This window comes from Archocentrus centrarchus, chromosome 21 (assembly GCF_007364275.1).
Source record: "Archocentrus centrarchus isolate MPI-CPG fArcCen1 chromosome 21, fArcCen1, whole genome shotgun sequence".
Lineage (NCBI taxonomy): Eukaryota > Metazoa > Chordata > Actinopteri > Cichliformes > Cichlidae > Archocentrus > Archocentrus centrarchus.
The window spans coordinates 5,751,859-5,766,460 of record NC_044366.1 but is presented as its reverse complement, the minus strand read 5'-3'; the positions used below and the strand labels follow the sequence as shown (position 1 = coordinate 5,766,460).

The 14,602-nt window shown below is 38.8% G+C and overlaps 1 protein-coding gene across 4 annotated transcripts in view; it reads left to right on the top strand.

Moving 5' to 3' along the window:
- The first annotated feature begins 6,451 nt into the window (after positions 1–6,451).
- Positions 6,452–14,602, top strand: part of gulp1a (GULP PTB domain containing engulfment adaptor 1a) — a 91,802-nt gene continuing 83,651 nt past the window's right edge. For 2 of the 4 annotated variants that reach the window (XM_030758606.1, XM_030758604.1), the window contains exon 1: positions 6,452–6,621. In XM_030758606.1, the coding sequence (XP_030614466.1) occupies positions 6,528–6,621 (94 nt within the window). In that variant the 5' untranslated portion in view covers positions 6,452–6,527. The remainder of the gene's footprint in view (positions 6,622–14,602) is intronic. The other 2 variants (XM_030758603.1, XM_030758605.1) reach the window with 2 other exon arrangements.

Sequence of the window (14,602 nt, the reverse complement as noted above, 5' to 3'; positions counted from 1 at the left end):
GAGTTGTTTATATTTCTAATATTTGCCTGAAAATAGCTGTGGTTCTGACAATACACTAACACATGTCAAAAACAATCAATGGGAAGGGCTGAGCTTGGAGTTAAAGTTAGCAGGCTTTGACATTATACAGGAGACAGCATTTCTAATGCAGGGGGCTCTTTTGAAAAGGCATATTTTTCTGTTCTCTGCTCTGTGAAACACGGAGGCAAGCTGACGAAAAGAGTAGTAAATTGGGAGAAAGTGGATGATGCTATTATATCTTTGCCCTCCAGATCAGCAACAGAGGTTTTTCTATATCAGTACATTTTCAGCAGTAAATTACACTGGCCATGAGTGCTGCAGCCTTTAACACACACAAATAAACTGGGTATTAAGTTTACATAGCTAATGTGGCCTTGTATAAAGTTTTGGGGCATTTGCCCAGCTCAAGGTTGTTTTTGTCCAGAATAATAGTGGAGTTTGAAAAACAAAAAACTACAGTGTGATATTATTAGCCAATTTCACCAAAAACGTTTACAATGGTAATGAGGATGGATCATTAAAAAAACAATTTTGTTATATCTCAGAAGAAAAATCAGATCCCCCCCCATTGCTCTCCATATGGAAATGAGGACAGAACTTTGAAACTGTATAAAATTTAGTGACTTGATCAAAGGCACCAGGAAGCACTAAGGCTTGTTATCCAGCACAGCCCTACAGGAATTATTAGTACATAAATAAGCATGATTTATTTATAAGGTAACTAAAACTAAATATTAAATAAAACTTAACAGCAGATCATCTCTCATCATTTTATATTCAGCTCTGTGCGAAGGTCTTGTGCAAAAGTCTTGATGGTTTGCTAGAAAAATGGAAAATAGGTGCAGTGATTTATTGAAACATGAGCAAATAAAAATGGAAATAAAGTATATAAGGCAAAAACTGAGTTTGTGCAATTCTAACAAGCTTGAAAGTCGATATTTGGTATGACTGCCTTTATTTTCCAACACAGTGCTGCCTGAGTGCCATTTTTATTCATGACATTATATAATGCAAATTTGCAGAATGCTCATGCTGAACGTAGCAATAGCCACAATTTCAATGCACGCCCTGCTTATTGTAGTAGCAGTAGCATTATAAATGCTTTTTAATGGCTACGTTTATAGATTCTCAAAGCATTTGTTTAGAAAAATGGGGAATGTGATGTTCTTAGTTAAATATTGAAAAAGTTAAATGAACTGAAGATGAATAACTAAATTTCTTCAGGGTCACGGTAAGAGAGCACCAGCTGTAAAAATACAAAAAAAAAAAAAACACAATGAAAGTTGAATAAAATGCAATGGAAATAGAAAAAAAAAGAAAAAACTCACTAAACACAACGGAAGTGTTTCTGCTTCTATTGTGTTTTATTCAGCATCCATTGTGTTTTGTGTGCAGACCAGCTAAGCACAATAGTCTCCCAGCAAACACAACTCAAACAGAAGTAAACAGTGAATCAGCTGAGGCCCATTTTCAGTGATGGAGTAATGTACACATTAGATGGTCTGTTGGGTATTTAAAGCATATGGGACTGACTCAAAACAAACCACAGCACCCATGTTCATCATAATGAAGGAACACGTCAGAGTGCCACAGTGGGACTCACTGATGTGTTTTTAATAGTTTTTTAGCAAGACTGCATCTCAATGACTCATAAGACTGAGCTAAATCAGGCTTTAGATTCATGTAACGCTTCTTCATCGGCTCTGTTTTTCACTCGGGCAGACTGGGACAGAATTATGGTGATCATGCTGCAACTTCAAAGATGGTGATAAAAGTATAACTTCCAGGGGAGAGAAGTTTTGTTTAAAAAAACCTTGGTTTAGGTCAAAGTAAGAAAAGGTTGTAGAGTTTTAGAGTTAATTTAATAATGCTCCGACATCCATCCATCCATTTGCTTCCACTCAACCTGTTCAGGGTCGCGGGGGGGCTGGAGCCTATCCCAGCTGTCATAGGGCGAGAGGCAGGGTACACCCTGGACAGGTCGCCAGCCTGTCACAGGGCCAACACAGAGAGACAAACAACCTTTCACACTCACATTCACGCTCTCATTCACACCTATGGGCAATTTGGTGTAGCCAATTAACCTAACATGTCTTTGGAATGTGGGAGGAAACCGGAGTACCCGGAGGAAACCCACGCAAGCATGGAGAGAACATGCAAACTCCAGACAGAGAGAGGGAGAGGCCTGGGCCAAGGTGGAATCAAATCCAGACCTTCCAGATGTTATTCTAACTGTGAGGCAGTAGTGCTAACCACTGCGCCACCGTGCTGCCCATGCTCCGACATAAGCGCCCAAATATGTTTCAGTACGGTGGCTGATTTGCAAGACTTTCTTCTAGAAAGATAAGATTTTGTTTACATGCTTTCATTGACCAACGTTTACTTTATCACTGAGGTAGCTGAAGGGAAGAAAAATGTGGAATTTCACCAGGATTATCTCTTATTTGAAGTTTTCCTGTTCATCCCAGTGGAAAAATGTTGCCACTGCTGGCAATTTAGGCAAAGAAGTATAATCACTATTTGCAATAAATGTTATTTCTAAGGGACAAATTTTTGTTATTAGTATAGATCAAATCCAAGCTGTAGCTGAAGAGAGGTGAGATTTAACATGAGATATTATAACTAATAAGGGGGAAAAAAAAGAAAGTTCTGCAAAGTATAAATTAGATATTCATATTATTTTTCATCTTGGACACTTTAATCCATCACTGAGGAAAGCAGTGTCTGTCCAAAGAAAATCTGGAGGCACATCCTGTATCTGCAATGTCATCAAAAGAGTGTGTAAAGTTGGTCAGAGACGGACAGGCTATAAATACTCTGCACCTGAGGTGATTCTCCTGTGATATTGATACATTTTTAGAAAACTGTAGATGAGGGAAAGTCATCTGAAACTGTCTGCCAGTTCTATTGAGACCAGACTCTTTAATCCTCTGTAAAATATCTAAGCCAGACTGGGGCTGCCGTGAAATAAACTTACTGTCATTGCGAACGCCTCAAACAAGAGCGCACGTTTAACTGTGCAAAGCTCATCCCTCCATCAGCATGGATGATCACTGACCTGTTTGGGTTTTGTTCTGAAAAGGTTTCTATTTGAAATTCTTCAGAAATGGATTTATAAGTACTGTGAAGACTCGCTGGTGTTTAAAGGAAGCTGTGTTTTTGCTTTGTTCAAGGTCAGCAGCTATCAGTTATTACCGACCACCATTTTATTTAGAAAATAATCAAGTAAGCAAATGACCTTTGTTTATGTTTATTTAATTAATCTATTATTTGTTTACAGTATGTGTGTATATACAGTATGTCCAAACTTTTGACTGGTACTGTAGGTAAAAGATTCAGCAATAGTATCTTTTGACATGTGAACTGGCAACCTGTCCAAGATGTACCCCTCATCTTACTCACTTCACTGTCAGCTGAGATATGCTCCAGCCCCATGGAATTCTGGTTGGAAATGGTCAGGATAATGGATGGATGGATGGATGGAGCAGACTGCACACTTCTGTCAGGGCTGAAATATCCCTGTACATCTGCATAGACGGAGTCCATGGATCTAGGAGGATATCTGGACTTGGATTAGCTTGCAACTTTTTCTTTTAGGCATCAAAATGATGTCTCACAGTTTGTCTTATTTAAAACTGAAATGTATTTGTAAAGATATGATGCAAAATGTCAGATTTTGCACTTTTAAAGAATATTTTCCAAATTTGGGGATAGAGATCAGGGTCCAGATTCACTAAATTATTTTGAATTGGACCAACCCCACCTCTGGAAAAATGTTCATGCTAATCTATCCATAACTCTTTGTGCAATCTTGCCAACAAACAAAGCAACAAAAGCTCCATAAGTCAGTGCCTTGTCATTGTTTGGCTTCCTTTGATTTTGTCTTAATTAGCGTCAGCTGTGCCTGTTTTCCCTTGATTACCTAATTTTCCTTTGTCTATGTCTGTCTGTCACTCACCCTTGTGTGTCCCTGCCATTTGTTGTTTTGCATCATGGACTTTATATTCTTCTAACTACTTTTCCATCACCATTAAAAGGTGTGTCTGGAGTTTATCTAGCCCATTTTGGAGTCCTTGCATTTTAGTACACTTCCTGTCAAAACTTTACATAAAAAAAATAAAATTAAACTAAAACTTTCCCCCCAACTTCATCAGCTACTCAGATAATATGAAAAATGTATTTAGGCTAGAAAGCACTTTTGGAATATAATTTGAAAATGCACTGTACAGTAGAAGATATGATACTGAGACATCGCAATGACTTTGCCTCTTTAAAATTTATCAACAAGGCCACCCATGGGCTTTGTAATGTGTATTAGGGTTTAATATTTTTCCCGAAAATGACATGGATCAAATCCCGGGAAATGAAGAGCCATTTCCCGGGAATCCCGGGAAAAAGTTTATTTATTTTTTTATTTTAATTAGGCCTTCTGTAGCCTGTGTCGGCCTTAACCTATTCTGATATTGTAGAGGTAGCTTTCCAGCTATGTCCTGTTATGCCCAGTAGGGGGTAACGTCGGCTTGATTAACGCAATAAAACCTACATCTCGACATTCGAGTGCTCGAGCTATGCGGTGTTGTATCGTTCCTCAACACTCCCTTAACAAATATAATTCGAATATTCCTCCATTGTACATGGAATTATACCAAGATATTTTACAACTGCTGGTGCAAAACAATACGGTTCATCTCCACAGCATTGATAAAGGCTCAGCCACGCTGTCGTGGCGACATCTGTTGGGCTATATCTCCACCAGTGGAACGCTGTAATAGTCATTGAAAAGTTAACTACCGTACTACACTATAATATGGCATAACACAGGGCCTTGAGTAATGCACTACGACTTGGTCATTGCCATTCTGGCAACAGCAAATTTATAACACCGTGTCTGAGGGTTAAAGTAGGTTCGCTGTGAATCGTCTATTGAAAAACTGGCCAATCCTTATAGCCTAAAAAAATATACATTTTACTCAACTCCATTTTAAAAGCGAAATATGTTAAAGCAATCTATTTCATGATAATTTCTTCACACATTAGGCCCGTATCCTAATTCATGATTGTTAGTAAGCGGCTGCAAACGAGGAAAAGAAACACTCGAAGTTAAACAGATATTTCTTTATTGTTCAGGGCAGGCATATTTTATAGGCTATATAATGCAATATAACAATATATAATAATATAAAATTATATAATACAAAATACCTTAGGGTAAACACATTGCCTACGATTTCAACAAATTAAAGAGGAAAAAAGCACAACTGTGTAATACCTCTATTAAAACGCTTGAGATGAAGCTGAAGCCTTAAACGGAGGCTGAACATGCCTGAAATGAAGAGTAATGCTTTTCGCATTAAACGAACCCTTCTCTCAACATTTCCTTAAATTTAACATTCTGAAGCTTTCTTTTCTTTCTGAAAGTCAAATCGACGCGCGCGACTTTTTTCCCGGTTTCCCGTCTAACGTTTCCCGGGAAACGGGAAATGGTTCTGATCGCATTTCCCGGGAATCCCGGATCTCGGGATTAAACCCTAATGTGTATCACTATCTACCACACTCTTTTTTTTTTAATCCCTCTGCTAAAGAAAAAAAAAATCATGAATCATACAATAGAGGCATTCTGGATTCCAGTTAATGTCGCTCATAGACTTCCGATGTGAGACACCAGTAGCTGGGTATCATAATGTAGTCCCAGCCCCACAGATCTCCTGGATACAGACATGTTTCTGTCTACCACTGTACTGTGATAATGTTTAAAACATAGAATTTCAGCTTTTTATTATAGTTAACCATGCTAAACTTAGTCTATAAACTAAAATATACCTCTTGGAGTCTTTATATTTTTTTAAATATATAATATTACATAGCTGAGCGCCTATCCTGCACATCCTCCTTTATGACTGACTGTGCCCAAAAAACTCACCAGGAAAGTGTTTCCTGAGGTCAAGTATAAGGGCCATTCCCACATAGACTGCTAGATATCTTTTTTGCAGACAATGTTAAAAATAATGCTGATTTCAGGCACTTCACTTTTCAGACCCAAAAGCATCCAACTTTTACACTGTACGATCAAAAACTAGCATCTACAGCTAGGCAAATAGGTTAGCATGTTAATTTGTTTTTTAATTTTGGTGAGTAAAGTCAGATACTCACCAAAAGTGAAGCCATTGAACTTAAACTCTTTAGTGGTGAATTTATTTATGAATTTAGCGCTGCTAGTGCTTTTACCATTTGCTGAACTGCTCTTCATTATGTGGGATTCACTGTTAATAGCAGGCGGTGGGAATTTTGCGCTTGTTTATTTGTTTATTTTCTTGGCCCTTGTCTTGCATGAGCAGCCTCTTATGTAGTGGCCGCCTCCCGGGTTCTTTCCGGTCGCGTCTTTCCCCTCCTTTTCCATGTATTATTCCACCAAAGAGCTTTACCGGCTGAGACTGAGGGCTTGTTGACGTCAGCAAACTTATCCAGCAGCTGTAGAGGCGAGCTGAGGAGGAGGAGGAGAGGAGGGAATGAGCCTGCTGGATGTGGAGCTCGGACTGCGCTGCGCTGAGGATCGTGGCTTTCTTTTCTTCGGGACTGTTAGGACTACTTTGTTGTTCCAGCGTAAGTACAGACGGTCTGCTTCATGCTTCCCGAGCGCCGAGCCTGCTGTTTGGAGTTATCCGTCGAGTTTCTCCTCTTTGCTGGGAATGTTTTTGTGTATCGTTGCACTCTTGCGCCTGTGCGATACGTTGTTTGCCACCAAAACGAAGTTGACATAGTTGCGTAGAGCTGTTCACGAGATGTTTGAATTCAGCGTTTTGTTGGGAAATATGCATCACTTTTGTTTCCGAATTCAGTTCTCTCGGAACTCCTAACGGGAAACTTTGTTGCGCAAGTCCGTGCAAGGTGGACTCGGAGTGAAGTCGAGTTTGCCTCAAACATTTTCATTTTTTTTGGTCAAACATTTTTTATTATTATTATTTTTTCGTTTAATGGTAGTTTAAAGTAAGTAGTGGTGAATACCAGCGTGTCAGCCTCCCATTTCCCCCACATCTTATTGACGTTTCACTGTTCGCTTTTCGAATAAAAGGAAGAACAAAGTCGCCGTGATTTGCATTTGCCGTGACGTTATTTTGTATCATTGTAGTGCACGATGGAGGCACACACTGGGCTATATTTCCAGCTGAAATACACTAATAAATGTCTACTTCAAACATCACATTTTCAGCCATTTCAGAGTTCCTCATATTTGCGCTGTGCGTGCCTTCATACTGAGTCGTGTGTGTTTGTGTGTAATCCGTCGCCTTATTTCATTCTCAGTGAGCAGAGACACACTGAACTACCTTCATAGTCATCGAGGGCATATGAAATGGCTTTTCCCTTTCATCATACCCTGCCTAGATAACCATTTCTGCAGGAGATGACAGCAGGGGATTGAAGGTGTTAATAACTTTGTAAATACCCTAATTTGTGGAGAGATCATGTCCACATTATTATGAGGACTTATACCGCTATCTCTGTATATTCCAGTACTTCTGGTTTCTGCCACACAGTTGTCATTTCATGGCTGACGAGTCACTGGTTCTCATTGTTGTGAAATAGAGGTTTTGGGATGAGGTGTTGAAATCAGCATGATTTTAAAAAAATGTGCTCGTTTAATCTCCGGTCTTCCCTCTTAACAGGTTGATGTTATAACACCAGCTGAGTGAGCTCTGGATGCTTTATTTTTTCTTTCTGTGGCAGGTGGTAATAGCTGAATATCTTCTCTTAAGTGTCTCATATTGTTTGCAGTGAAAATCTGCATGAAGTATCCTTGAAGCTTGTATAAATTGCTGTTCATGGTGGTGGTTTCTCGGGTCCGGAATAGGTCAAGAACAATGTGATCATGGAGGTCTGATTTCAGGCACAGTTAAATAAAGGTCATGTAAATTAATAAATGACAGCGTCTTACTGGGCTTCAGCAGTCTTGGCGCTGGCTGCTGTTGCCACCCTGTGATTTACTCTGCTGGATGAACTTTTGCTCACAGCACAATCATCAAGACTATTGTTGACATATTTCAGCAGTGTGATATTGCCTTTTGTAAAGAGAGAAAAAAAAAATCTGGCGCCATCAAATACAGGGGCTTTAAATTGCATACTTGATTCATTTTAGAGCTCAGTAGTGGCTTTGACACTGTTGTTGATATTGGGGGAGGCACAGATTTAAGATGCAATGAAAATCTTCTACAACGTACCTTTTTAAAAACACATTTGAAAGACTATATAATAAACAGAAACAAAACAACTATATATATATATATATATATATAATAATTATTTTTTTTTATTTATTTTTTTTTTTAATGGCATACTAGGGGACTACACAGACATCAAACGGGATGTATTTATGAGTCCATTTCTGGTTCTTCCAGTGGTTCGCTGATTGCTGAACCTTTGAACCCTGAGCTGTTTTCCCCTCCGTCCTCACTCTCGTTTACAGCCTTTTGGCGCAGTCAGTACATGTCCTAGTTAGAAATGTCATATGTTGTTATAGTCACTGACAGACAAATGCCATTTGTTTTGCATGCTACTGGTTCTCTGTAGCTAAGGGATATTAACATGATTTAAGAGAATAGTTTGTCTAAGAATTCATAATTCCTCTCACTTTTTTCTTATGAAATGAGCACTTGTGGTGGATGATGCAGTTGGGAGTGAAACGGTCACTGGGGATTCTGTTGTAGTAATGCTATTATCTTTGTATATGCTAGGCTATATTCTTCATTGATTCCCTAATTGATTCCTGATATATACCTTACTACGTATTCACCATGAACTGTTTTATTATCAGAGTCTGAAGACTGCCGGGGGACCAGATAGGAAAAAGGCTTGAATGACACTCAAGTGTCTAAAAGTTCTGCTGTCATGAGTTTGACATCATGGGCAGTGTGGTGCCAGTTCTCCACTGGAAAGGGGTCTTGAACCTCATTCTCAGTTGCCATGAAAATAAGCTTTTTTTTCTTTTCTGTTTTTTAAATTTAAGCTTATTTGTCTTTGTTTTGCTCAAACAGCATCACTGAAAGTTAGTTGATGGTAGCTTCGATTTTTAGTGCATTAATGAATATCCATCCATCCATAAATAAAAAGAGACTACCTTGATTTGCAGATCTCATGAATGCATATTTTATTTACAGGATGGAGCCATGTTTACAGCTGTGCAGCATCCTCTCTTCTCTTCTGTGAGCTGAGACCTGTTGCTGGACTTTTGGGAGAGGGGTGTTGTCCCATTCTTGTGTGATATAGGATTTGGGCAGCTCAACAGAGTCTGCTTTTCTGTGTTTTCTGTTTGATGATGCATCAAATGTTTTCAGTTGGTGAAAGATGTGGACTGCAGGCAGGCCACTTCAGCACCTGGACTCTGCTACTATGGAGCCATGCTGCTGTAACAGCTGCAGTATGCAGTTTACCGTTGCCTTACTGAAGTTTGCAAGGCCTTCCCTGAAAAAGACGCCATCTGGATGGTCGCATGTGTTGCTCTAAAACCTGTATGCACGGTACCTTTCAAATAGGCACTAATGCACTCCCACACCATCAGAGATGCTGGCTTTTGAACTGAGCACTGATAACAAGCTGGATGGACCCTCTCCTCTTTAGTCTGGAGGATGTAGTGTCCATGCTTTCCAAAAAGAGTTTAAAATTTCCATTTGTCTGACCCCAGAACAGTTTCCCACTTTGCTATCACTTTGTGATATCCATCACAGACTCGTTACTCTTTTTTTAAGCAGTGCCACCCTAAGGCCTGAAGATCACAAGAATCCAAGATTCCCAAACTTGTCCCTTGCACACACACATTTCTCCAGATTCTCAAAAACGTTTGATATTATGTCCTGAAGTCTTCACAATTTTACATTAAGAAACATTATTCTGAAACTGCTGCAAAATTTGCAGTTATTTGCAGATTGGTGAACGTTTCCCATCTTTACTTCTGAGAAACTCTGGGTTTAAAGAGAGCATCTTAGAGAGGCAGTCATGTTACTGACCAGTTCCCAATTAACCTAATTAGTTATGACCTGTTCCTCCACCTGTTTCTTTTTTAGTACCACTCACTTCTCCAGCTTTTTCTTGCCCCTGTCCCAACTTTTTAGCTCAGATGTTTCTGAGAAAAAGTTGCACTGTTGTCATGGGCTTGATGGCATTGTGGTGGGGTCTGTTCCACAGAAACTTTAATGCTGGCTATAACTCGAGAACAACGTGACCGAGAATGTTCAAATTCACACTATAGATACTAAAAATCTCAGACAAGTTTGAATCTCGTGAACCTTGACCTTAAGCTAAAGGTCAGAGGTCCAGTTCTCTATAAATCTTGTGAATCTCCTGAGAATACTTATCAGTGCAGGTGGTGGCTGACGGCTTAAACAGCAGCCTTGGATACACGGGCTGTTCGGTGTGAGGTGACGTCTGTGCCTGAAGCCAGAAAGAACAGAAATGGATAGTTCTTTCATCAATTCATCTGCTTTTATTATTGATCAATTTTCAAATTAATATATTGAAGAAATACAAACACTTCTTCCTGTCCTTGAATAAAGAAAGTTTACCAGTTTGTGAAGTATCTAATTTTTGGTGACAATTCACATTAAGAAATGATTGAATTCTATATGTTATATGTCTGTTTTTTTAAAATTATTTTTGTTGACATGGAAGTTACAAGTAGTGTGCATGTTTTTTCTTGAAGTACCCACATGACAACTATCTGTTGTCATTTGTTACACTGACCCCAGCCTCCTTATGTGTGTTGTCCTCTGGTTTGAGGAGTTAGAGGAAACGTTAGAGGAAATGGTTAGATCTCAGAAATTAGGTAAATAGTTAAATGAAATTTGCATATGCTCCTGTGATGTTGACCGCGCTCATGCTCACCACTCTATGCCCACCTTCAGAACATCCAGCAGACACTTCGATCTATCAGCTCACGCTCACACAGTGACTGATAACATCATTACTATCAGCCTGTGCTCTCAATACCTCACTGTCGCCAGAAACTCTATTACAACAAGTTCATCATTCCACGTCGAGCGGTTTGCTGTCAGATTGCTGGAAAGCCGAAGTGACTGCAGCCTCGTGCAGCTGGAAGCATCAAACGGCTTTTCATCCACAGTGACTACAGCGGCTGTTACCTCTGGAATAAGAATTGAGCACAAAGATTTAGGTTCTTCCTATTACTGACTCAGTTTTCTTAGCATCGTCGTGCCTCGGTCCAAAACCTCCACCAATAACTTGCCTAAGTCAAGAAAATTTATATTTTGGTCTTGCTTGGCAACAGTGTTGAGGCTCACAAATGTCAAAGCCTTTAGTCTCAGCACCTCTGTGATTGAATTAATCTTCTAAGCAGTTCATTCACATCTCAGTTAATCATGGGCTTTTGCAAAGGAGGTGAGCTGAGCCGAATGAGCCTTGAATGTTGCTGTCTTTTGTTCATACTTGTGTCAAGTTTCTTTTGTCTCACTTTTTACAGGGTGATACTGGCATTGTTTCACTTAATGGAGGTTGCCCCGGTGCTAATGGAATCTTTTGTGTCGTTCAAATGATTTGTCATTGTTGGAGCATATTAAGACCTACAAAGAGAAGAAGCGATGAACGCAGCTGAAGTCCTAGACGCTTTAAAAATGTATGCTTCAGTGCTTTGATGTGGAAAACAACATCTTTGTTCCACTTTCTTTTTTTAGAGTATCTATAATCTAATCAGAAAGGTACAGCAGTGTAACATCTGTAGCTTGCTCTGTCTATGAGCTCTGTGGGTGTGTCGTTAACACTGCCAGTGTAAATTCTTGTGCAGAGCTTGTCTAGTTCATGCCGGTGCTGTCATTACTCTCCAGAACTCTAGTGAGTGCTGTTGGCCTGTCTACGGCAGGCCTGCGACAGCCTTCTGTAGAAGAACAAAACAGGAAATGCGTAAAGTGTTGACGGAGCCCAAAATAATAAGCATGCTTTAATAATTTAGAGTGGTCAAAAGGTTCTGAAACATTAATGGACAGTTTCTTTAGTCCTTTGGAAAAGTTGTTAAATTATATGAAACTTGCAGTGTTTTTATTGTTCTTAATTTTAAAGTGACACAGGTGCAGCAAAATATATAAATTCATATGAAGACAGCAATCTATATACTTAAGTAAGCTAATAAAGAACAGCAGTATTTTTCAAAGTTACTCTGCACTATAAAGCTTTATCTGTGCTGATATGTAGACTCTGGCGATACCATAAAAATAAATCTGATTTACTGAAGCACACAGTGTCCCAAACTGAAAGATCTGGGACACTGTGTAACTGGATTGAACAAAAATGGGTTCCGAATAACAAAAGCCTGCACTTTGGACTTGTTTTTAACTGCACTACCAACTTCTTAAAGTACGCTTAAAAAGATAAAAAAAACTAAATGAATATATACAAAATACTATTCCCTTAAAAGTGAATGCTGCTCAGTGAGTCGCCTTGGTGGAGGTTTCTCTGAGTGCTTCTTGTTAGGTTAATAAGACACATTAGCTTACTTAACAGTTGTAGCTAAAAAAAAAAGGAGCAGTGAGCGTTAGAACAGTGAGCCTCTTTTGTATGGGTGGAAACCCTGAGTATTTTGAACGCCTCTTTGGGCTTTAGGTAACTATGACGGGGAAATAAGACTTTGTGGACCAAATTAAGCTAAATTATATCAGTCCAATATTTAGTTAATACAGTCATGCTTGCCAGTGAAAATAGACCAGTTATGGAAATCCCTACCATGTACAAAATGCAGCTTCCTACTGGTGCTGTCACCTCTACAAATTTAGCTAGTCATTTTATAGTACAGCTCACAGGTATATTTTTTTAAGTAATACTATTTATTTATTTACTTTCTTAACTTAGTACACTGTTTTAAATAACTAGGTTTTCTTGGATTCATACCAGCGTGTAGTAGTGGAGAGTCACTGTGACAGAAATACATCCAATGAAATGAAGCAGTAAAAAGAAAATGGGACTAAGACCACAAATAGAAAATCCCATATCGTGGATAATTTTTGTCTCAACACACTATGGTTGTATTTTCTCCCTTTAAAAAAACCTAAATGAGTCAAGGGTAAATATGTCTGCCAAATAAGTGAATGGAACAAGGTGCTGGTCCTAATGAAAACTTTCAGCATGATATATGAACCATCTTATTAGCTGTTCCCCTTGGATACCACATTAGAAATGATCTTGGAGCAAAATGCTTCCCAAGGATGTCCTTTTAAGCATTTCAACCCTGCAATTGCGCAGTTTGAAATGCAGTACTTTTCCCAAGGTTGTGATATATTATAATGCGATGGAGTTTATAAAACACACAGCATGAGTAGGATGGTTTCTCCCTCTTGCTGCTCATTCTCTGTGGCGCTTCACTCTCACAGGTAGTGCTCTGAAAGGTCAGCCGCACATATGGTCAAAATTGAAATGTGCTGGGTAGCAAACTGAAAGGTGTGCTGACACTAAAGCAGGCAACAGAGCAATCCCACAGGGAAAAACAAGAGCTAAGTCAGTGCTTGTCTCTTTCACCAGTGCTCATGTATATTGCAATACTTGATCATGGTTATATGTAATTTTGAAAGGTAATTCACTAATGGTTAGTTCTATAACCTTACAGCACTAATAAGTGTGATACGGGTCTACAAAAATATGTGCAATAAGTAATTTAAGCTATAAGCTGTTCAAACATGTCCTCTGTGTACGCTTGGTTTGGAACCAGATCCTTGGGATTTTACTGTACTGCCCAATTATGTTGTTGAGCTTTTATGAACTATGCTCAGTGACACAAGAAATCACTTTCCATATATTTTTGTTTGGGTTTCTCTGCCAGTGGAGAGAAGTGAACGGGCAAACTCCTGTGAGTAATAATCGGAGAGAACATCTAAAGCCGTGGCAAACCCAGACTTTGTACATGCAAATTAAATCATTCATGTCAGACGCTGTACAGCAGCCCAGCTAAAGTGGCCGGAGTATTCATCATTGATTTGTGTACCAGTCTTATATATGATAGGAATTCTACTAATATTATACATTCCAGTATAATGTTATTTAATATTTAGTAAGCCAGCTGATATTGTTTACCAGTATTGTGTATTGGTATAGGGTATATAGCTTTGCCCTCTGAACTTGTCCTTCTTATTGAAATAAAGACAAAATATATTCCAGACCACCTACTGTAAATTTCCTGGAGTGTTTTTGTAGACTGGAGATTGGTACGTATGAGCAGTCAGTCTACTCACAGAGGCCACAAGATGATTTGAAAAATCAGTTTTCTATGTCTTTCTTTTTTTTAAACAATATCTTTAAAGCTGTAGCAAAATTGAATTAACACACCCTGATGATATAAAATCTGAACTGAATCAATGACAAATAATTAAATAGTTAAAAAGAATTACAATAAAATATAATCTAATTACACTTTAACATATCAGGGATGCATCATCCGCTCATTATTTACTAGTACATTTAGTATTTAGTAGTTAATTGTTTTTGTAACACAAGTTTTAAGAGCTCAGTGACATTTTTTTCCAATTGCTTCTTCTGGTGATGCATCGAGGCAAGCTAAAGCACGTATTTATGAATAATATAAAAGAGAGCAAATCAG